The sequence below is a fragment of the Mangifera indica genome, chromosome 12, assembly GCF_011075055.1.
Source record: "Mangifera indica cultivar Alphonso chromosome 12, CATAS_Mindica_2.1, whole genome shotgun sequence".
NCBI classification, from domain to species: domain Eukaryota; kingdom Viridiplantae; phylum Streptophyta; class Magnoliopsida; order Sapindales; family Anacardiaceae; genus Mangifera; species Mangifera indica.
In genome coordinates, this window is record NC_058148.1 from 11103713 (window position 1) to 11127857 (window position 24145).

The 24145-nt window shown below is 33.3% G+C and overlaps 3 protein-coding genes and 1 pseudogene across 7 annotated transcripts; 3 read left to right on the forward strand and 1 right to left on the reverse strand.

Annotated features, from left to right (window-relative positions):
* The first annotated feature begins 5880 nt into the window (after window positions 1-5880).
* Window positions 5881-7487, forward strand: LOC123192461 (annotated as a pseudogene).
* A 3344-nt stretch (window positions 7488-10831) lies between these two features.
* Window positions 10832-12360, forward strand: LOC123192680 (putative UDP-rhamnose:rhamnosyltransferase 1). Of its 2 annotated transcripts, XM_044605319.1 has the most exons (2): window positions 10833-11924; window positions 12021-12360. In XM_044605319.1, exons 1-2 carry the CDS (start codon window positions 10872-10874, stop codon window positions 12270-12272), a joined length of 1305 nt encoding a protein of 434 aa, XP_044461254.1. In that variant the 5' UTR covers window positions 10833-10871; the 3' UTR covers window positions 12273-12360. The 2 variants fall into 2 exon arrangements, with proteins under 2 accessions (XP_044461253.1, XP_044461254.1); XM_044605318.1 differs by having other exon boundaries at window positions 10832-12360.
* Window positions 12361-15105: 2745 nt separating this feature from the next.
* On the reverse strand, window positions 15106-16276 carry LOC123193310 (DNA-directed RNA polymerase I subunit 2-like). The gene is made up of 2 exons (XM_044606212.1): window positions 16045-16276; window positions 15106-15816 (listed from the first exon to the last, which is right to left on the reverse strand). Exons 1-2 carry the CDS (start codon window positions 16273-16275, stop codon window positions 15403-15405), a joined length of 645 nt encoding a protein of 214 aa, XP_044462147.1. The 5' UTR covers window position 16276; the 3' UTR covers window positions 15106-15402.
* A 343-nt stretch (window positions 16277-16619) lies between these two features.
* LOC123193309 (AUGMIN subunit 7-like) lies at window positions 16620-23680 on the forward strand. 4 transcript variants are annotated; one of them, XM_044606211.1, is made up of 10 exons: window positions 16620-16934; window positions 18215-18444; window positions 18532-18617; window positions 18834-18895; window positions 20006-20097; window positions 20262-20387; window positions 21396-21486; window positions 22100-22207; window positions 22700-22798; window positions 23231-23680. In XM_044606211.1, the coding sequence occupies exons 2-10, from the start codon at window positions 18311-18313 to the stop codon at window positions 23426-23428; spliced, it is 996 nt and encodes a 331-aa protein (XP_044462146.1). In that variant the 5' UTR covers window positions 16620-16934; window positions 18215-18310; the 3' UTR covers window positions 23429-23680. The 4 variants fall into 4 exon arrangements, with proteins under 4 accessions (XP_044462146.1, XP_044462143.1, XP_044462145.1 ...); XM_044606208.1 differs by having other exon boundaries at window positions 18281-18444; XM_044606210.1 differs by having other exon boundaries at window positions 18286-18444.
* The last annotated feature ends 465 nt before the right edge of the window (window positions 23681-24145 follow it).

A 24145-nucleotide genomic window follows, 5' to 3' on the forward strand; every position in this document is an offset into this window, starting at 1 on the left:
TTTATTTTAATAATAAAATATAACCAAACCAAACGTGACTAATAATAATAGTAATAATAAAGTTGGGTGTCCGCAGCTTATTTTGACTCAAAACCATAAGTTCTTAGGTTGTTCTACTTCTTTCTTTCATAAGTGGTTCGGTTATTCTACTTCTTTCAGCTGAAGCTCAGCTCAGCTATAAACAAACATTTTTTTTATTAATTTATTTATACAAAATATGATTGGATGGATTTCTTTCCAAGTCAGAAACAACAGGTTCATCTGAATATCTTGCAAGTGGAGCCACAGGATATTACAAAAAACAGTGGGCAGTAAATGAATTGGCATTTTTATATCCCAACTAACTCTTTACGAATTTACTGTCCTACACATGCACTTTGAGAACAATATATATATATATATATATATATATATATATGAACCGGTTCTTTTAAAAAAAAAAGGGTCAAAAGTTATTTTCCTTTAAAATTCAATGTAAAGATAAATTCATATACATGAAATTTAAAAAATTTAAATATTTATCTATCATAGAATTTTTATTAAAATTTATTAGGCCAAACGACTATTTCCCACCCAAGGTTTAGCGTTTTCTCAAAAGTCCCCCTTTAACTATGGAAACACCAAACACCCACCCATGACCGGTTAGATTTAACCAAACCCTAACGGTGGTAGGGGTAAAATTGTCATTTTAGCTATAATATTAAAAATAAACTAAAATAGAATCTAATTTTGCCCCCCTAAACTTTAAAAACTGAAAATTTTTCCCCGCCTAAGTTTTAAAAAATCACAGTTTCACCCTAGGGTTTGGTTTTGAAATCTCCGGCGACCTCTCCGGCTACGTTGCCGACGGCCGCTCCCTCCTGAAGCAACCTCTCCTTCCGGCGATCTCTTTCCTCCCATTTGGAGGTCCGATCGGCGCCCGGAGACGCCGTGGGAGACGAAGACTTCGTCGGGAAGACAAAGTTCTTCGTCTTCCCAGACGAAGCCGACGCCGTCGTCTTCGTCTGGGAAGACGACGGCGTCGGCTTCGTTTGGGAAGACGAAGAACTTCGTCTTCCCGACGAAGTCTTCGTCTCCCACGGCGTCTCCGGGCGCCGATCGGACCTCCAAATGGGAGGAAAGAGATCGCCGGAAGGAGAGGTTGCTTCAGGAGGGAGCGGCCGTCGGCAACGTAGCCGGAGAGGTCGCCGGAGATTTCAAAACCAAACCCTAGGGTGAAACTGTCATTTTTTAAAACTTAGGCGGGGGAAAATTTTCAGTTTTTAAAGTTTAGGGGGGCAAAAGGAGATAAAATTTTCAGCCGTTAGGGTTTGGTTAAATCTAACCGGCCATGGGTGGGTGTTTGGTATTTCCATAGTTAAAGGGGGGACTTTTGAGAAAACGCTAAACCTTGGGTGGGAAATAGTCGTTTGGCCAATTTATTATTAACTATAAAAATGAAATTATTATTAAATAATAATATTTAAAAAATTAATATTTTATTTTATTTTATTTTTTTAATTAAAAAAACTAATATTTTACTTCTCATTCAAAAATTTAAAAAATTACTTTTTTTACCTTTGACTTTACAATAAAATCTACTTTTAAATTAGTAAAATAAAATCTATCACACTTCACTGGTTTGACACTTGTTTGTGATTTTGTAGAAACTTAGCAAATTTGTGTATGTATTGATTGTGGCTGGAGTTGTTCATTTACGAATGAAACCTTCAATTCCTTGGCTTTGTCTCTGTAAATTCTTCCTTCTTCTTCAACCACGACCAACTTCAATGCCTCCGCCACCGACTTCCTCGTGTACGCTCCATCTTCATCATTTCTCGGTATCTTTATGTCGACCTTCCTTTTTGTTAAAACTCTAGCAATCAGACCCTGGTCAATAGAGAAAGGTAACATAACCAGGGGATGTTTATAATAAAATGACTCTGTAATTGAGGTAAATCCACAGTGAGTTAAAAATGCTTCCACTGATTCATGAGCTAATATCCTGAGTTGAGGTGCCTAACTCGTCCACACCACTCCTCTACTCTTCACTCTTTTCTCAAACCCATCTGGAAGAATTACTTTGTCATCTAGATTCCTTAGAACCCAAAAGAAAGGTAATTTGGATAATTCCAAACCTAGAGCCAATGACAAATCATTGGCGGCCCCTGCGTCATGTGGAAGATTATCGTTATGGGCTAAAGTTATTAAATTCGACTTTGAGTTTTAAGGGTCTTTAATTCATAAAAATCGTAAATCTAAAAAGTTTGATAGAATTAATTATAATAATTTTTATTTTGATTAATATATATCAAAATGATATCATTTTAGTATCAAATTGAATTTAAAACTCGATTTGAGGAGTGAAATTTTAGTTTATAAAACTAAATGGGAAAATTTACTTTATATATTATATCGGGTGCGCTAGTAATCTACCCTCACTACCCCCGAGCGTGAAAGTAATTCAGCTGGGTCGGGTTTCGGTTCCTAAAATTTCATGTTCATCAAGTTTTTAGCAGGGTTCTACACATTTTCTCCCTCTCATTTTCTCTTCATTTTTGCCAAGAATTCACTTTACACTCTCAATGGCCAGCTACAGAAACTTCGAAACCCCAGGAAAGCAGGAGAGAATCGAAGAAGAAACTCTTTTGCAATTATCCTCTTGTTATAATTATATATTCTTTATTTCTTATCTAAAGAAAAAAGGAAAAATGTTTCCATAACTAGGTAGATCACATCAACCCAAGGTACCGCTTATGTGCATTGGAGGTTCATGGCTTGGTATTCTTTTATCATCTGTCTTTTCCTTTTGTTTGCCAGGTGGCAGAAAATAAATGCTGGAGTTGCAAGTTTACTTGTCAGTCCAAACAAGATCCACAGAGTCATTTACCTCGTACAATTGATATTAAAACCATTAAACTTCTTTGTGATGATGATAAATATCAGAAACCTTTCATGCAAGATGACAAGCTCTTGTACAGTTATGATGATGATGAAGGTAAGATGACTATGAAACTTCATTTGACAAAGAGGAGCTTATGAGGGATATGGGGAATTTTGAAGAGATTTGCATTAATGATGAGAATACCCAGGAGCAATTTGCATCAAATAATTGCTCTATCGATGAAAATGGAAAGAGAGAAGATGCTTCTGCTTCCAATGTGCATCTAAACTTGGCAAATTCTTCTGAAAAGGTGGTAGACAATGGCATGGATTTGAAAGCACGTGTTGAGGCATCTTATGGCTAAGAGATAAGGATTCATGACACTTTCTTGTGGATCTTGCTGCACAGGACATAAAGAAAGTTAATGAGAATTATTTTTGTTCTTATAGTTCATTTGGCATTCACAGGGAGATGATAAGTGATCAGGTATTAATTTGATTTTTCTGCTTTTGGTGGAAGTAAATTTTAAAAGTTGTTAGCGATGATGTTAGCGATTTGGTCACACACTATTATAATAAGGCCAAAAGACTTATTCCGACCCAAGGTTAGATATAATCCTAAATTTATATCTGTAAATTTTCACAAACTTAAAATCTCATTTATGGGTCAGATTTTATTAAAATTTTTAATTAAAATTAAAGGTAAAATTGTTATTTAACCAAATAATAAAAAATTAAAATTTTATCAATTTTTTTCTTAGTTTAAAAATATAATAATTTCTCTCCCTTCTCAATCTAAAGTTTAAAAAGTGGTTATTTTCCCTTTTTTTTTTTCTCCGTTCCTATGGCAACTGATTCCTTCCAGGTCATCTCCTAGCCTTCCCTCCTTCTCCCTTGGCTGGTCATCATTTCTTTGTCTTCGTTAGAGACGAAGACCCTCGTCTCCATCTCAGACGAAGATCATTCATCTTCGTCTTCGATGAAAACAAAAGGAGAGCAAGGGAGATAGACCGATTGAGGGAGAAAAAAGAGGGAAGGTTGATCGACGACTGGAAAAGAATGAGTCATTGGAGAGAAGAAAAAAAACTTATGAGAGAAATGATCACTTTTCAAACTTTGGGTAAGAGAAATGTTATATTTTTAAACTGATGAGAGAAAAAGTGATAAAACTCTAGTTTTTATTAAGTTTTTTTATTAAATAACGATTTTACCTTTAACTTTAATTGAGAATTTTAATCAAATTTGGCTCATAAATAAGATTTTAGATTTTAAAAAATTGAGAGATGTGTATTCAAGATTACATCTAACCTTGGATGTGAACAAGTCTTTTCTCCTTATAATAATTATTATTTAAGTAAGAATGTTATCAAAATATTTGGTCAATCAATTCAAAAGTACTAGACACATGCACGCAAATTAATTCTTAAATCAAATCCTTTTCGGTCATAACACTATTAAAATGGATATCCAATCATTATTAAAAATAAAAAAGGGTTACCCAATCATATATTATTTGTATAAATAAAGGCCAAAGGGTTTATTCCTACCCAAGGTTTGATATAAACAGAATTCTCATTCACTAACTTTTAAAAGTTTAAAGTCTCTTTTATGAATAAAATTTTATTAAAACTCTCAATTGCATATAAGAATAAAACTCTCACTAACTTATCTTTAATAATTTGTCTGTAACTGAAGTTACCTTACTGTCCTCCGTAACTAAGGCAATCAACTTGTTGTTCTTTGGTGATCTACTGTTGGTTCCTTTGCCTTTCTTTTTGTAAACCTGTGTGATTGGTGGCTTAATGTAGTTACTGTAATTTTTTAACAGAAAACCATAAAAATAAACGTCTCACTTAACATTAAAATCCTCTATGATCTAAATACGCAAGGCGCCAGTTACTGAAATAACACAAACACCAATTTCGTATTCCTTCAGTATTAACCCCAACAAGAAACCACAAATTTCACGAAAAAAAAAATATTTACCAATATCGCTCATCAAACGCAAGTTCTTGATCTGGCCATGTTCACCTCTTGTCTGAGTCATTACCGTGTAAGAGGTGGACTTGCGTGGGGTGAGAAGAGTGGCTGGAGTGAAATTGCAAAGATTGAAGGCATCCTTCTTCTTGAAAACATAGAGGTTGTAGTCGTGTGTTGCACTGCAGACTGAACAATTCGTAATGGCGGTAGCGGGAAAAAGAAGAATGAAGTTGTGCCTTTGATTGTGCTGTGTTAATTCACGTGAATACGGTGACGCATGGGTTGGTTTTTAATTGTAAATAAAATAGTTGAACGGTGTCGTTTCCTATACTTTAAAAACCCGGAATAATTCAAATGGAACAGTTTTGGCCCAAAACTCGTGACTTCTGTCTTTTGAATTTCTCTGTAACTGTAATTCTTCTCTTCTCTTCTCCTCTAGACTTCTTCAGCCATTCTCCAGTTTAAAAGCTACTCCGTGCATCATTGCGTTTGCAAACTGAGAAAAAAAGGGGAAAGTGGAAGCAAGTTATATAAGTTGGCATCGAAAACAAAGAAAACAAGAATATAAAAAAAGAACTAGTTACTGATGGAGTCTCCTACATGAACAGTAGAATTCTTCCACTCTAAAGCACAATGAACAAGAGTGATTTTGAAATGAGAACGTTGGGAGAAGAGAGAGGAAGAAGATGAGAAGGAAGGATGAGGTCTTCATGAAATGAAGTGAGTTACAGAGTGTGAGTGCAGTTTCAGTGAGGCTCGAAAGCTGAAGAAGGAGAAACGATTTTAGGAAGTCGAGAAATGAAAAAGGTAGAAGAAACGCTTGAAATCATTACAATCCAATTATTTTTACAGTCAAATGACTATTCTACCCTTTAAAAGGCAAATCATTGACTGAAGTTATTAATCAATAGAAATTTAAACTTTTAAATTTTAAAGGATAAGAATATGTGATTTTATCAAATATTGGTGGACACGAGGTCCTGATTGAGCTGTTCAAAAAAAAGTGTTTTTCGGCAGAAAATTTACTCACGTCACAAGGACAACTGAAAAAAATCTCAATTATTGTTCATATTTACTATTATGATGGGCACGCTGCAGGCAAGTGGGTTACAAAGAAACAAAAGGGGATCCAGTATTTGCCAGTGGATTATATAGAGGAAGTAGAGTTGAAGATTGCGCATGGTTTCAAGATTCTAAACAGAAAAACACCTTGAATTTTGATAGCAATGGCGGATGCTAAACAGCTTCACATAGCTATGTTTCCATGGCTAGCTTTTGGGCACATGATTCCATACTTTGAACTAGCCAAACGGATTGCTCAAAGGGGTCACAAGATCTCCTTCATTTCAACTCCCAGAAACATCCAACGCCTTCCTAACGTCCCTCCAAATTTATCTTCGCAAATGAATTTTGTGAGCCTCACTTTACCCCATCACGATAATCTTCCACAACACGCAGAGGCCACCAATGATTTGCCATTTCACAGAATCCCATATCTTAAAATTGCCTGTGATAAACTCCAAGATTCTTTGGCTGAATTTTTGCAAAAATCCAAGCCAGATTGGATTATTTACGACTTTATTGCTTTCTGGTTGCCACCAATAACAGCCAAGCTTGGAATCTCCAGAGCCTTCTTCAGCATATTCCAGGCTTTGTCAATCTGTTTCTGTGGCTCATCATCATCGGCCATTATCAACGGCAAGGATCCTCGTACTAAGCCGGAAGATTTCACTGTTCCTCCACCATGGGTACCATTCAAAACCACCGTTGCATTTCGACTTCACGAAGCAAAAAAATTTTTTGATCATTATGAGATGAACGAGTTACAGATATGGTTCGTGTGGGGTCGGTCATAGACGGCTGTGATGTGATAGCTGTAAGAAGCTCCATGGAGATTGAATCGCAATGGATAAATCTTGTGAGAGAGCTTCATGGTAAACTAGTTCTACCTATAGGGCTGTTGCCGCCTACGGCTTACGACAGTGGAGACACCCTTGAAGATAACAACTGGCTTATCATTAACGACTGGTTGAGAAAACACAAGCCAAAGACTATGATTTTGTAGCATTTGGAAGCGAGTTAAATTTGAGTCAAACTGAGTTGACTGAGTTGGCTCTAGGTTTGGAATTATCCGGGTTACCTTTCTTTTGGGCTTTAAGGAATCAAGATGACACAATAGTTCTTCCAGATGGATTCGAAGACAGAGTGAAGGGTAGAGGAGTGGTGTGGACGAGTTGGGCCCCTCAACTCAGAATATTAGCTCATGAATCGGTGGGAGCTTTTTTGACTCACTGTGGATTTAGCTCAATCATAGAGTCATTATATTATGGACATCCCCTGGTTATGTTGCCTTTCTCCACGGACCAAGGATTGATTGCTAGAGTTTTTACAGAGAAGAAGGTCGGCATAGAGATACCGAGAAATAAGGAAGATGGAGTGTACACAAAGAAATCAGTGGCAGAGACATTAAAGTTGGTTATAGTTGAAGAAGAAGGAAGAATTTATAGAGAGAAAACCAATGAATTGAGGGTTTTATTTGCAGATGAACAACTCCATGATCAATATATACACAAATTTGTTGAGTTTCTGGAAAATCATAAGCAAGTTTCAAATCATTGAAGTGTAATCGATATAATTTACAATAAACCAAAATTAAATATTATCGTTATTGATTAAAAAATATTAGTTATTAACTTAATATACAATATTTCTTGTCTAACCTCTTTTTTCACTTTTTTTTTTTTTTTTAAATCTTATATGTTCATCTATTCAATGATTTCAAGTTGTCAAGTGATCGTCAATGACAACTTTTACTTAATCAAGTTATTAACAACTTGATCAAGCAAAGATTACTGTTCAAGACAGCTCATATCACAACAAAAGAGAAGATAATTAGTGTTGATATGGGTAAAAACATGATTATAATAAATAAAAAATATTAATAATTAGGATTTTTAAAAAATAATAAAAATTGATTTATAAATATTTAAATAATTTTAATAGAGAAATTACTATATTTAAAATATTTAAATTTAATTTTTAAAGATGTTATTTAAATTTTTTTAATTTAATAAATAATAAAATTATTATTAACTGGTATAAATTTTATTTTTATTGAGTTTTATTTTTTAAAATATTATAAATAATTTTTTTAAAAAATAATTTATAATTAAATTAATAAAATTGATTATTCTGCTTCTTTCCACTTGAAAGTGACAGTACAGACACGATGCTTCTTCAACTGAAGCTCAGCTATGAACTAACAATTTTTTCATTAATTTATTTATACAAAATATGATTGGATGGATTTCTTTCCAAGTCAGAAACAAGTGGACCCACAGAATATTACAAAAACACTTGGCGGCAAATGAATTGGCGTTTTGCTATCCCAACAAACTGTTTACAATTCACTGTTGACATGGCAACAGGAAATCCTACACGTGCATTCTGACGACAATATATATATATATATATATATATATATATATATATATATATATATATATATATACACACACACACACGAACCAGCCAACTGGGATTCTTTTTAAAAAAAGTCCGAAAGACTAATTCTCTTTTTTAAGTTTAATGTAAAAATAAATTTATATCTATAAAATTTAAAAAATTTAAAAATTTATTTATCATAAAATTTTTATTAAAATTTGTTATTAATTACAAAAATAAAATTACATTGAATACGAATTTTAAATTTTTCTCAAGAGTTAAATTTGAATCTTTATTTTTATTAGTTCAATAAATTCAAATTAAATTTAAATTATCTCTAAAATCATCTAAATTGAATTTAAGTGGCCTTAAATTCAAACTTGATCCTAGTTGATAGTTCAACATCAGTTGAAATAATATCATCTCGATCTGCCACTTTAATGTTTGATTTGAATAAGTGCATCATTCTCTACCACTTATGGCTTTGGGTGTCTTAATTTTATCCAAATATCTGTGCATGATAATGAATTCTAACAATAATTGAGATTTTTTCAATCAACACTGTAATGAGGGTAGGGTTTACTCATTTACTTTGTATAATAGTAGTTGTGGTAAGTTATTATTCTGCATATAACATCTCGAGGGTGTTTTAATGTTCATAAATAATATTACATATATATATATTTTATATATATAAAATATATTATTATATGTTTAAATATTATTTTATTTTTAATTTAAAATTATTTAATTATATAATAATATATTATTTATATTTTAAAATTATATATTAAAAAATAATCACGTTTATTTAAACCTTGTTTTATTGGTGGAAATAAACAAAATGGTATTAAAAATAATTTGTTGCAATGTTTTGACAATTAAGAATTTGATTACAAAATAGAAGTAAACTTATTTGGTAGCTAAATTGCTATTTGGACAATTAAAATTTTAGTTATAAATAAATTTGATTGACAACTATAATTTTGGTCAAAAAAATATATAACTAAAATTAATATTTTACGACTAATTTTTTATTTGTAATTAATTTTGTTTGGACAATTAAGTGTTTAGTTGTAAATAAATTTTGTTGGAAACCATAACTTTTGTAGCCAAATATGGAACTGAAATTAATATTTTTATTGTAATTAATTTTGTTTTGACAATTATGTGTTTAATTACAAAATAATTCCACCATTTTTGTGATAACTAAATTATTTTTTTGGCAACTAAAATTTTAATTATAAATAAATTTATTTGGCAATTATAACTTTAGTCACGAAATATATAACTTAAGTTAATTTTTTGTTGCAAGTAATTTTGTTTTGGCAACTAAGTGTTTAATTTGTTTGATGATTGAATATTCACTTTTGGTTATTGTGTTTATTTGGGTGGCAACTTCTACAACTTTTTTTATTGCAAACCCAATAGATAGTTTGAGTGATAAAAAAAGAAACTTCATATATAAGAGAATATGTATTCAAATATTCTTTGTTGAAAAATCAAAATCAAAATTTTAACTTGTTTGATTCAGTAATTATGAAATCAATAATTGAAACTAAGATTTATCTTATTTAATATAATTAATTTAATTTTAAAGATAATGATTATACTCTAATGAGAATTCTCGTTTAAAAAAAATTGTAACAAATAGTAAATCTTGAAATCCAAGTACACGGAAACTGATTAAAGGGTACAAATCCACAGGCAATATAAGAAAGGAACTATTAAATGTTCACAAAATTTTCCATAAAAGTTACAAATTTAGAAAGACTGTCAAGGTTAAGGGGTCCATCACTGGCATTATCGGATTATATTTGAACAAACATCCATGGCCCAATTATTACCCAACCAAATATGTAGGGCCCTTGTCGTTTGCCACATGATTCCAATGCCCGCCGCCTATTTTGGAAATTTGGATAGGCCAAAGTACAATTTCCCACCCAATGCTTGGAGAAATGACAATTCCCGCCGTTTATGATTTAAAAATCCAAATTTCCACCTATCGGGAACTTATGTTAATGATTTCTGTTAAATTGAAGGGTAGAATGGTCACTTGGCTGGAAAAATAATACTTGTGGTGTACTGATTCCAAGCATTTCTTCTGCCTCACATTGAGCCATGATTCCCTCCAAACTTTTCACCTCCACCTTTACTTTTTTCAAAACTACACTCACACTCTGAAACTCACTTCACTTCATAAGATCTCATTCCTTCTCATTTTCTTTCTTTCCCCTCTCCCTCTTTTCTTCCAACTTTCTCATTCGTCGGCCATTCTTGTTGAAATTTAAAGGATAAGAGTATGTTATTTTATCAAATATTGGTGGACAAGAGGCCATGATTGACTTGATAAAAAATAATTTTTATTCGGCAGAAAATTTACTCACGTCACTCGGACAATTGAAAACAATCTCAATTATTGTTCGTATTTATCATGATGATGGGCACGCTGCAGGCAAGTGGATTACAAAGAGACAAAAAGGGGATCCACAATTAGCTAGAGTATTATATAGAGGAAGTGGAGTTGAAGATTGAGCATAGTTTCAAGATTCTAAACAGAAAAACACCTTGAATTTTGATGGCAAATGGCGGATGCTGAACAGCTTCACATAGCTATGTTTCCATGGCTAGCTTTTGGGCACATGATTCCATACTTTGAACTAGCCAAACGGATTGCTCAAAGAGGTCACAGGATCTCCTTCATTTCAACTCCCAGAAACATCCAACGCCTTCCTGAAGTCCCTCCAAATTTATCTTCGCAGATGAATTTTGTGAGCCTCACTTTACCCCATCACGATAATCTTCCACATGACGCAGAGGCCACCAATGATTTGCCATTTCACAAAATCCCATATCTTAAAATTGCCTGTGATAAACTCCAAGATTCTTTGGCTGAATTTTTGCAAAAATCCAAGCCAGATTGGATTATTTACGACTTTATCGCTTCCTGGTTGCCACCAATAACAGCCAAGCTTGGAATCTCCAGCGCCTTCTTCAGCATATTCCAGGCTTGGTCAATCTGTTTCTGTGGATCATCATCATTGGCCTTGATTAATGGCGAGGATCCTCGTTCTAAGCCGGAAGATTTCACTGTTCCTCCACCATGGGTACCATTCAAAACCACCGTTGCATTTCGACTTCATGAAGCAAAAAAATTTTTTGATCATTATGAGATGAACGAGTCGGGAGTCACAGATATGGTTCGTGTGGGGTTGGTGATAGACGGTTGTGATGTGATAGCTATAAGAAGCTGCATGGAGATTGAATGGCAATGGATTAATCTCTTGGGAGAGCTTCATGGTAAACCAGTTCTACCTGTAGGGCTGTTGCCGCCTACGGCTTACGATAACAGAGACACCCTTGAAGATAACAACTGGCTTACCATTAATGACTGGTTAGGGAAACACGAGCCAAAGACTGTGATTTATGTAGCATTTGGAAGCGAATTAAATTTGAGTCAAATTGAGTTGACTGAGTTGGCTCTAGGTTTGGAATTATCCGGTTTACCTTTCTTTTGGGCTCTAAGGAATCGGGATGATACAGTAGTTCTTCCAGATGGGTTTGAGGAAAGAGTGAAGGGTAGAGGAGTGGTGTGTACTAGTTGGGCTCCACAACTGAGGATATTAGCTCATGAATCGGTAGGAGCATTTTTGACTCATTGTGGATTTAGCTCAATCACAGAGTCATTATATTATGGACATCCCCTGGTTATGTTACCTTTTTCCAATGAACAGGGGTTGATTGCTAGAGTTTTCACAGAGAAGAAGGTCGGCATAGAAATACCGAGAAATGAGGAAGATGGAGTGTACACAAGGAAATCAGTGGCGGAGACATTGCAGTTGGTTACAGTTGAAGAAGCGGGAAAAATTTACAGAAAGAAATCCAATGAATTGAGGGTTTTATTTACAGATGAACAACTCCATGATCAATACATACACAAATTTGTAGAGTTTATGGAGAATCATAGGCAAGTTTCAGATCATTGAAGTGTAATAGATATAATATGCAACAAATCAAAATTAGATATTATTGTTATTAATTAAAAAATATTAGTTATTAACTTAATGTATAATATATCTTGTCTCACCTCCTTCTTCCCTTTTTTCTTTTCTTTCATCTTCTCCATATTCTTTATAGTTTATATGTTTATCTTTTCAATGATTCCAAGTTGTCGTCAACTATAACTTTTACTCAATCAAGTTTTTAACAATTTGATCAAGCAAAGGCTTTAGTGTTGACAACAGTGAGAATATGACTATAGTAAATAAGTATTGCTAATAGTTAAGATTTATAAGGAATGATAAAAATTGATTTATAAATATTTAAACAATTTTAATAGATAAATTATTGTATTTAAAATATTTAGGCCTATATTTAAAAAAGTTATTTAATTTTTTTTTAATATTATAAATAATACAATTATTATTTACTTTTGATGATTTTATTTTTTGCTGAGTTTTATTTTTTTTAATATTATATATAACATTTAGGAATAGAATAAAGCTCTAGAGAAAAATCTCACATAAAAAAATGTAATTTATTTGAAAACAATTTACATAATAATAATAAGGTCGAAAGGCTTATTCTGATCTAAGATATAGTGAAATCTCAAACTCTTAGATCAACTTTTAAAAACCTAAACATTCATCTATAAGTAAATTTCTGTTAAAAATCTCAATTAGAGTTAATGGTGAAACTATCATTTACTAAAGAAATTTAAAGTTTTATCATATTTTCTCTTTCAAGTTTAAAAAACTTACAATATCCTCCCAACCCAAAGTTTGAAAACTATAAATTCCCCTTAAGATTTGTTCCTCTTCTTTTTTATGTCAATTGACTGTCTTTAGCCGTCCTCCCTCTCATTTTATCTCTCTCTCTAATCACTCTTCTTTAAAATTTTTGTTAAAAATCTCAGTTAGAGTTAAGGGTGAAACTATCATTTACTAAAGAAATTTAAAGTTTTATCATATTTTCCTTTTCAGGTTTAAAAAACTTACAATATCTCCTAACCCAAAGTTTGAAAATTATAAATTCCCCTTAAGATTTGTTCCTTTTCTCTTTGACGCCGATTGACTGTTTTTAATCATCCTCCCTCTCGTTTTATCTCTCTTTCCGGTCACTCTTCCTTCCCTCTTTGATTGTCTTTGATCAAGACGAAGATGAATTCATCTTCGTTTGAGATGAAGACGGTTGGGGGGAGAGAGATAAGACGGGAAGGAGGACGGTTAATGATCAGGGATGATGAACTAGCTTCGGAGAGAAGGGAAACAAACTTTAAAGAGTATTTGCCCGTTTTTTAACTTTGGGTTAAAAAAAAATAATAAGATTTTTAAATAAAAAGAAAAATATGTGATAAAACTTTAATTTTTAAATTTTTTTAATAAATAATAATTTTATCTTTAACTCTAATTAAAATTTTTATCAAAAATTTATTTATAAATAGATATTTAAATTTAAAGAAAAAATAGAGAATGAAAGTTTTAGATTTCACAATGCTTTAGATGAGAATAAGTCTTTTGGCCTAATAACGATATTTTTTCAACTGAAGCTTAGCTATCAACAAACATTTTATTATTAATTTATTTTTACATAATATGATTGGATGGACCTCAAGCCTAACTCAACTCAATTGGTATATAATTATGGCTGACAAGAATTTAACTTAAGAATTAATTTATCTTCTACTTTTGAATTGGTTGACCAAACATTTTGACAACCTTCTTACTTAAAATATTATTATTATAAGGCCAAAAGAATTGTCTTAACCCAAGGTTTGATATAATTTCGTTTATTTTTTAATTTTTAAAAATTTAAATATTTATTTATAAACCAATTTTAATTAAAAATTTTAATTAAATTCAAAAATAAAATTATTATTTAATAAAAAATTTTATCACTTTTTTCCCTATATTTTAAAACTATCATTCTCCCTCTCCTTCCCCCCAAACTATAGTTTTAAAAAAAATATATTTTACCCATAGAGTTTATAGTTTTGTTTTGGTATTGCTCTTTCGATGATTAGAGTTGACCAATCTCCATATTGACACTCTTCCCTCTCTTGAATAATAACGAATAGTTGGATAATGAGAGATAGGTCAATGATTTATTGATGTAAAAATAAAATAGATTTGTGTGTTGCATAGATCTGTTTCTTCTGATAGATTTGTGCGTCTAACGCATAGATTGATCGAAAAAAGACTTTATTTCTTCTTTTGGCTAATCTATACATTGGCTGATACATAGATTGGTTAGAAAAAACAAATCTATACAATGCACAAACCTGTTTCATCTTCTTGTTAATGAATCGTCCGCCCACCTCCTACAGGCCGATGATTTGTCATTGTTCGAGAGAGGAAGAAGTGCCAATATGAAGGTTGGCCGACTTCGATCACTTGAGGAACATTATCAAGGCAAAACCACAAACCCTAAAGAGAAATATTTATTTTTCAAACTTTATAGGGGGGGGGGGGGGGGAGGGAGATGATAGATTTTTAAATTTAAGGGAAAAAATGTGATAAATTTTTTATTAAATAACAATTTTATCTCTAACTCTAACCGATATTTTTAACAGAAATTGAGTAATAAGTGGGTATTTGAGTTTTTTTAAAATTAGAGGGTAGGACTAATATATGAAAAACACCTATGTACAATTTATTATATAATATTTTGAATTGATTTTTTTTATTTACCAATCACTCTGGTTATACATATATAACTGAAAACTTGAGAAAATAATTTAAACAAATTGGTTTCTTCTCTACTGAATTGTTAAAAAATAAGGTAACATATGGTCTCATCTAATTATTTTTTCCTGTTAAATATCAAACAATCAATTAATTAATTAGAAGAATTAGAAATTGCAGTTAGAACTCAATCGACTACAAAACCTGCATCAAGCACAGCTCAGAAAAAGATATAAGACCTTACAAATCCAACAGCCTACGTATTTCAGGTATGAATAATCATACAAAATAAAATCACAGCATCTCATCGGGCTCTCCGGTTCTCAGAAATCTGCCATAGATCATTGTGATATGGTGTTGCTGCTATCACCCCCTTGGAATAATGATTTTGGAATGAACAAGTTAATAAATCTGCGATCACACTAATGAAATATTATACCTCTGCTCTGTTACTTAGTTGAAGAGTCATTTTTATGTTCATAGCAGCGAGCTCGGCAGCCAAGTATCTGAAAACGTAACGCATGGCGACGGTCTCCATTCCTTTGCTTGTCTGGCAAGCATGACAAGTTACTTTCTTGGGAGCTCTTGCAGGGGGTAGCCCACCGATCTCTCGTACTGCCCGCCTCTGTGGCTGAATAAATGAGGTTGTAAGCATACTTCCACAAATAGAGCACACATCAGCAACATGATAATCAGAACAAGTATGAAGCCTATCATGCAACAAATATGCAGCCCCATGTGCAAGCATGGAATCCCGTTCCATTTCTCCAAAACGGATACCTCCACCCCACTTTCTTCCTTTGATTGGCTGCCGGGTGATTTGGTCGATTGTTCCAGTGGAACGAACCTGCACATGTCAACAAGCGAGGGTCAAGACTGTTAACCTCTAGCAACAATAACTTATTAGGCCTTAAAACCACCTGTGGAAGTAGCCCTTGTAAATTTGATATAATCAAAAAAGGGAAAAAAAAAAAAAAAAAACAAAAGGCCTTAAATCATATCGTACACCACAAAAAAATAATAGCAGCAGCCTCAGCTCAAGGAAATCATTTAACATAAAAGAAAAGTTTCCTACCCGAAATTTGTCTGAAACCATGTGTCGGAGCCGCTGATAATAGACAGGTCCAATAAAAATTTCACAAGTCAGTTCGGTTCCATAAACCCCACTGTATAATACCTCCACACCATGATAATTAAAGCCACAAGACTTCAACATTTCACCAAATTCATCAACAAGTGATTTAGATTCTGATCCAGTATCTCCAGAAGTTTTCATGGCTGAATTTGCAAACGGAGTTGCATCCATAAATTTCCCATGTAAGGCTTGATGCGATCGAACATCTCATTCAAACCTTCCTCCACCATGTAATCGAAGGACTCTATGTGGTGCCTCACCAGCTGACGCAGCGGCTCGAAGTCCGCCGCTTGTTTCTTATTCGTCATCTTATGTGGCTTCTTGTTCCTTCTGCAATCCTTCTGGAAGCTCTTCTGTTGTCCTCTCAGAAGGGAGGGTTTAGCAGGGGTTTTTGCAATAGAAGTTAAACAAGTCTTTTTATGTTGCCAGGGGTTTTTGTTGTCTTCAGGGTTGTTGCTTTTATATTCCATGGATTTTTTTTTTCTTGTGCCAATTTAATTATATCAGGATAAATCAGTCATTTAACTTTTGGAGCAGGGGAGCGTCCGGACTGGCTCAGACCAGACATTGCTTTTTGTCAATACCCCACTCCCAAAGTTCTCACTAGAGCAGGGTAACAATCTTCCTCGCTCTCACAATCTCATTTCTCAGATGATTTCGATTAATTTTTTTCAACAAATGTGAAATCGGAAACGACGACGACGATCTATCAATTCCCCCTGTCGATCAATCGGAAAAGTCAAAAAATCAAAGTCTTTGCCGATTTGCTCGTTCCGCGAAAATCTGAAATTTTATCTTCTGGTGGATTGTTTTACGGCGAAATCGATAATGTCAGTTTTTTCCCTTTCCCCGTCTCATTTAATTAAAGGATAGTTGAATTGATTCTGGATTTTAGGGTTTCGAAATCTGTTCGTAATTTAGGGTTTCGAACTCAGCTTTTTTTTTTTTTAATTTTGATTTAATGTTGTTTATGTTTGATTGTGTGGATGAATTGTTGCAATATTCATTCAATTGTTAGGCTGAAATCGATATACTGTTTTTTGTCTCCTGTTTCCTTGTTGTATAATGCTGTTTTGCTGTGATTCTGTGATTTAGGGAAATGTTAAAAGCAGTAGTTGGATTTAGAATGGTGTTTTATTCTTTGTCATTCCTAAGAATGGATGTGAAATCTACTAAAAGCAGTATTGCCATCTCATTTTCATTCATGGTTTCCTGTTTTATCAGTAGATAGGATTATACATTTGTTTGAAATTTTGTATCCACTGAATGAAGCCCTGCAATATGTGTCCCTGTTGTACCTTATGCTAGGTTTCTGAAAATGTTTTAAATGATCAAGATTGCAAATATTGTACATTGAAAATTCAAAGAAAAACTTCAGCATTAGGATGCGAGCTGAAGCGAGTTTGAATTTAGTTCGAGATCGATTGAACTTGAGCCTGATTGGGCTTGTTGCTATAATGACGATCCTACTCGAACCAAACTTGGACTTAATCAAATTCAGCAAGTTCAAACTTGATCTCACAATAATAGCTGCTCATTGAGCTCGAACTCAAGCTCAAGCTTAAGCTTGTTGACTTACAATCGAGCTGAGCAAAGGTCGAGCACGACTCAGCTCGAATCTAGCCTTTCCAATGATGATTCAGCAATTATTTGTGGGTATAAGAGTAATTTATGGATGGCAAGATGAGAATTCACATTTTATGTTATGATTTTCAAGAATTGAGAGGAGTTATGCAGTTTCTTACAATTTTAAGGGAGACCTGGTAACTTGACAATTTGTTTTTTGAATTATATCAAAATTATCCTCTTGAAATACTGAAGCTGTCTTCCTTCAAATATATATTCATTTCTTTTTCACATTTCATCTACTCCCAATCTGATTGATAAGGAAAAAGAGTCTCACAATAGTGAAGGCCTCAGTTTTCACTGAGATCTTAGTTGTATAATTCTTCATTTGTGGATATTTAATTATTATTGCTGTTTTTTAATATAATTTATGCTTATTATTTGGTGTTTCATGCATAAATTAATGTGTATTCATTTTCAATTAGAAATATGATTGTTTGTAATTTTCTAAATCAGTTTTATTTTTTCATTGACATGGAGGAAGAATATTACTTTCACCAAGTAATGATCTACTATTTGTTCTTACCTTTGGTATATTCAATTTGATAAGAAAAGACGACAACGTTTAATTGGAGCAGAGATGGCAGCTAAGCAAATGGAGGAGATTCAGAGGAAATTAGGAATGCTTAATTATCCAAGAGCTAATGCACCGGCTCAGTCTCTTCTCTTCGCTGGCATGGAGCGTTATGCTCTTCTCGAATGGCTCTTCTTCAAGTAATCTTTTATTATTTTGTTCTCGTTTTGTTTATGCAATTTGATAATAAAAAGGGCATCATCTTACACCTTAAATTCAAATGCTAGGTTATTAGGCGATAAATCTCCATTCTCACAACAAAATTTACAAGGAGATGCTATGGATCGTGATGAAGAGACTGGTCGCATTCAATGTATGTTTAATTTCATCATTTTTTTTTTTTTTAGTTTGGTTAAGAAAACTGATTTTGATTATGTGGTTAAGTGACTCCAAGCACTTTTCACACCATTATTTCAAATAAAAGCACAAAGTAGAAAATTACTTCCACTTATTTTAAAATGCTTTTTAGTGTCAAAAGCATTTGGAAATGTGCTGCTATCGCTATGGTCGATGACCTGATTGTTTGCAGATTTAGCCGAGATTGCGAAGTTTTTGGGTATCACAACAACTATAGATGTGGAGGCAATTCAAGTAAGTGACTCAAGTTCCTTGTTCACTATATCACTTGTTTAATTTACATGTTTTCTATATGATCACTATTTTATTGGGTTTCTTTTTTGTTGTAGTTGGAGCTGTAGTACATGTGTTAGATTTTCCTTTTTCCCTCTACTAATAGCTTGTACCATTTGATCTTGAGTCATATATGAAAATCAATGTTCTTGAGTAGGACTGGACTCGAGCCGAGCTAGCTCGAGCTCGAGCCCGAAACGAGCCGGGCTCTGCTCGGCTCGATCGAGCTCGAGCCCGGCTCGAGCTGGCTCGGGTTGGCTAGGTAGATATTTTTTTAAAATTTTTTATACAAAACGACGTCGTTTTAATCAATATATATTAAAAACGATGTCTTTTTGATAATGAAAAACGAGCCGAACCGAACCGAACCGAACCGAGCCGAACTCGAGCCGCCCATATATAAACCGAGCCGAGCCCGAGCTCGGCTCGGCTCAAATCCAGCCCTATGCTCGGCTCGGCTCAAATCCAGCCCTATTCTTGAGATAATCTGGAATGATGCACTCTTTTTGGGGTAGCAGAAAAGCTGAATGGTTTACTAATCCTTGTACATGTTGAAAATTTTAACCACTTTTCTTTCAACCTTCAGTTAAGAATATAAAGGAGATAAAGGGTAATAAAAAACTGATGATTTTTTGGTTTGTTTTTATCTTCTTTCATAGCATAGAGTATTGGAAAATGGAAATGAGTTCATTTTCTCTTTTAAGCTGCCCAGAATTCTCTTGACCTTTCTTGTGTTTATTAAGTTCTAAAATGGAGGCCACTTCTAGACCTTACACATCCAATGACAGTGAGTTTGACAGAACACTTATATGTAAATTGTCCCTTCAGTTACACCATTATATGGTTATGCATTATTTTTTATTTTTAGATATATAAATTCTGTCATGTTATTTGAGTACATATATTGAACATAATTTATTTCCTACCACTCCCTGTTATGCAGTGTGGGAAGTTCAAGGCATGCCAATCATAAGTTTGAATTTTTGCATGTATGATCTGCACTTGACTAATTTTTGAGAGAGCATGTGTGTTTACTAAAAGCTTGATATGTAAATGACATTTGCATTTCAGGGGCGTGGAAGTTATGAAGATCGAACTGAGATGCTTCAACTTATTGTTGATCTTGTGGAGGCGAGCATGTATGCTGATAATCCTAATTGGAGGTTGATATGACTGACTTTAAATTAGTTGAGAATTTATCTATGCTTTCATGGAAGACATGTGTTACTAAAATTATTATTTCAACTTGTGTATTGGATATTCTTGTTATCTTTCTCTTCTTCTTGTTTAACAATGTTCCTGATATTTGTTTTATATACTTTTGCAGCATTGATGAGCAAGTAGCAAAGGACATACAACTAATAGATTCTATTGCAGAAAAACAAGCTCTCATTTTCTCGGAAGAATGCAAGTTGTTCCCTGCAGATGTGCAGATTCAATCAATATATCCATTGTGAGAATTTTGCTTTTATATTCTTACTGTGTTCACATCTCTTACTCTAATTTAATTGTTACAATATGTTCAGGAGTTAAGAATTTCTTTCATTAAATTTGTGAAGCCTATAGTATATTTGATTGCTTGATTTATCATATTTGCATGTCTTTGCTGTTAAAAGTATAAAAGTACAAGCAATATGTCTTTTTGAATGTGTTTGATTTCTTCTTATGTTTGCTGAAGTTATTTGTCATTGCAAAACGCTGGACTAATCTACATCTATTCTTCACTATTACACAACATGCCGACGCCTTGTTATTTGTCTAGTTCAATAGATACTAGAATGCTAAAGAGCCAAACTCTTTTTTACATACAACATAAGTTGAGCAAAATAATACATTTTTGCAATTCCATTCTTTTTTGCTATTTTTTAAAGTTTGGTATAGGTGATGTTTCCCCTATATTCCAGGAGAGTCAAAAATCTTTTCATTATCATGAAATAAGATCTAGAGGATTGGAGAAAAATAAGGTTAATTCTCTTTTCTAATAGGATGATGAAAAGATAGTATTATCTTTGAATATTAGTCGGTGTATAATCTAAACATAATGAGGTACAATGAAAAACTGGCTGTAAAGAGGGTTTTTGGGATATGTAACTCCACACATTTATTTTTTAATTCTTAGAAAAGGAGCATGTTAAGTTTAAGTATTAATAGGCCCAATCTAACAGGAAGTAAGTTTATAATGAGTTTGGTTTTTCATTTTTCAGAATCTGCCAATGTCTCAGGGTGTTTGTCATAATTACCATGTGATTGTGTGGGCTGGTAAAAACATTCTCCTACTTTTAGGCCTCTCCCTTTTTAAGATTTGGACTCAGTCCTTCGCTAACTGTGTGATAAGTTTATGAAAAATGAATGCAATTCTGTTTATGATAACCCCTGTACATTTTGTATTAGTCTCATTATAGTTACTATTTATCACTAGATTCAGTAACATTCTGTTCCATCATTCAAAATTCATTTCTAGACCAGATGTTTCTGAGCTGGAGACAAAGCTTTCAGAACAGTCAAAAATACTTTCAAATCTTCAACAGAAGGTCACAGATTTGGCATCTAAGGTTTATCCCTGTTCCTTAGCTATTTATTGTGTTTGTCTTGTCCATTGTTCACTGTACTACTTCAGACTTATAAGCTTCCCATAGGTTTTCTCTGGCATCAACTTTTCCTATGTATGCTTTGAGACCACAATAAGCATAAATAGTACTTGATTAATACGATGGAAGCTTTAAGTCACCTGATTTACTTGCTTGGATTCAGCAGTGCTGTAAGGTGAAATTTGGTTTAGCTTTTTTCTTCTTTCACTTGTAGGTTGCATATGTCATTAGTTTTGTTGGAGGGGGCTGTTTCTTCTATTTGATGTGATTTTAATCCTGCAAAGTGACATATATGTTGGTCAAGCCCTTTTTAGTACCAAAATCTTGGGATCTATTCAAATCTTACCTGAAGTATGATTAGGCCATGGTAATTGATATTCTAATTATTGCTTCTTATAGATTGACAACATAATGCAGTTATGCAGATTCATTTTAACATTTCACCATTTGATCATGAAATGGTTTATTCTCAATATTTATTTTCTTTTGCCATTTAATATATACCAAAACTTCATTCATCTTGTTTTTTCTTATATATTTTTTTAATTGTTTATGTCATTGTGCTACTTTCTGTCAGCATGCTTACAACCCAGATGAGGATTATGCAGAGGTGGAATCCCAACTTCGGGCAAATCTGGAATCTTTTCTTGAAACTGCAAGATCATTTAATACAATTTACACCAAGGTTTGTTCCTCTCTTGATTTTACTTGATTTGATTTGGGTTACTTTGCTACCACACTATTACACTAGTTATGTTTACTAGAATCTGATGATTCAATTGAAGGAATATTCCATTTGGAACAAAAAGAAGGCATTTGTTGTTATAAAATTGGAATATATTGTGGTATATATAAACCTTTATTGTTGAATTGTTTATTTTCATTCTCTTTTATAAATGGTAAATTCTCCTAACTCATTTCATGCTTTGCAAAAGATAACAAAGTCTATGTTCTTGAATTATGAAAATTCATTATAAATTGAAGAACTGATACATCTAGGTTGCATGCCCTAAATTTCTCTGATGTTTTGACCTACTCTGCAATTTCAATAACATGATTGGAATTGAAATTGATGATCAACCTGGAGTTACTTGTTATACCTGTCAAGAACAACTTTTGAGCTGGACTCTCTCTTTATGTAGTTTCTTGATTAATGATTTCATGTTTTTTTTTGTAGGAAATTCGCCCCTGGACTCACATGATGGAGGTACCACAGCTTCATGGGTTTGGGCCTGCGGCCAATCGCTTGTTAGAGGCATACAAGACGCTTTTAAAGGTACCGATGATTCTCTTGTTTTTTCCTTTAATTGTTTCATGTAGCAGATTTCAGGTGATTCTTCAGTAAAAATAAAGCCATCACTTTTAAAAGGCTAGCTATAGACATGATGACATTGCATTATGCCTCTAATTAGTAGGAAATTATCGTATGTAGTATGAAAGACGGTGTTGTTTCTTTCTTGGCTATCTTCGCAAGATTTGACACTGATAATATACAATAGTTATTTGGAGTTTGATTGACGATGTATGACTTCAATTTTTCTTAATACTGCTAACTTAGTTTTGCATATGCCAGCACTTTTTAGTCCCTTTGATAAATGTTTCAGGAATTTTCGTTGTTATTCTAGTTTTAATCTATGTTATTTTATTGTGGAATTAGCTTGACTATAAATTCATAATGAGAAACCCCTTTTCTCTGCTTTTGTTGCAGTTCTTAGGTAACTTGAGAAATCTTAGGGACTCATATGCAGCTCTTGCTGTTGGATCATCTGAGACAATTGCTGGCGAGCCCTCTTCAGTCACAAGAATCATTTCAGAGTGTGAATCTGCCTTAACTTTCTTAAACCGTGATCTTGGTATTCTCTCTGCTTCAATTGCTCGTGAGCAAGGTGAAAAGGTAACTTCATGAAATGTTAAAAAAAGATAGGAACAGCTCTCGCTTTCGACGTCTTTTTTACTATGTTTTTCCAAAGCCATCTTTGCTCGTGATTTCTGTTAACTGCAGAACTGATTGATAATTGAATTCCAATCTGACAAAATGATCAGGTCTTAGGGGCCTCATTTTACAACAGCTTGTTTGTCTGTAATTACAACGTTCACTTTTTTGGTTTGTGTGTAATTTAATGTCTTATTATTAAATTGTTAAAAGATTTTACGTTAATTATATTTAAAGGGATTATTGTCATAAAGCTAAATAACATCCTACGGCCACGGTTGCGTTGCATCACTCTCAGACCTCACTTGAAACAGAGCCCACAGATTTCTTTAAGTGAAGTAAAAGCAACGGCTGGGAATCCTCCATTTCTGATTCTTTTGGCCCTTTCCGTTGTGTGCACACAATAAAATATCTCGGTGCGCGCCCACAAAGCCACTTCAGTTTTAGAACCGCCGGTCAACATCACAATCACGTGTACCGTTATATTTTATTTTCTTTTACTGCCGTTACTATCAGTTATTACGCAGACCTTAGTTTTTTCTTCTTTTTTTCTTTTTCCTTTTTCAACAATTTCTTGGTTGTGTAATTTACTTTTAGTAATTGCATATCTTATTATTTCCAATTATATTTAGAACATATAAAAAAATATCCATTTTAAACTTAAGATACTCTGATTAATAAAGTTTTTTA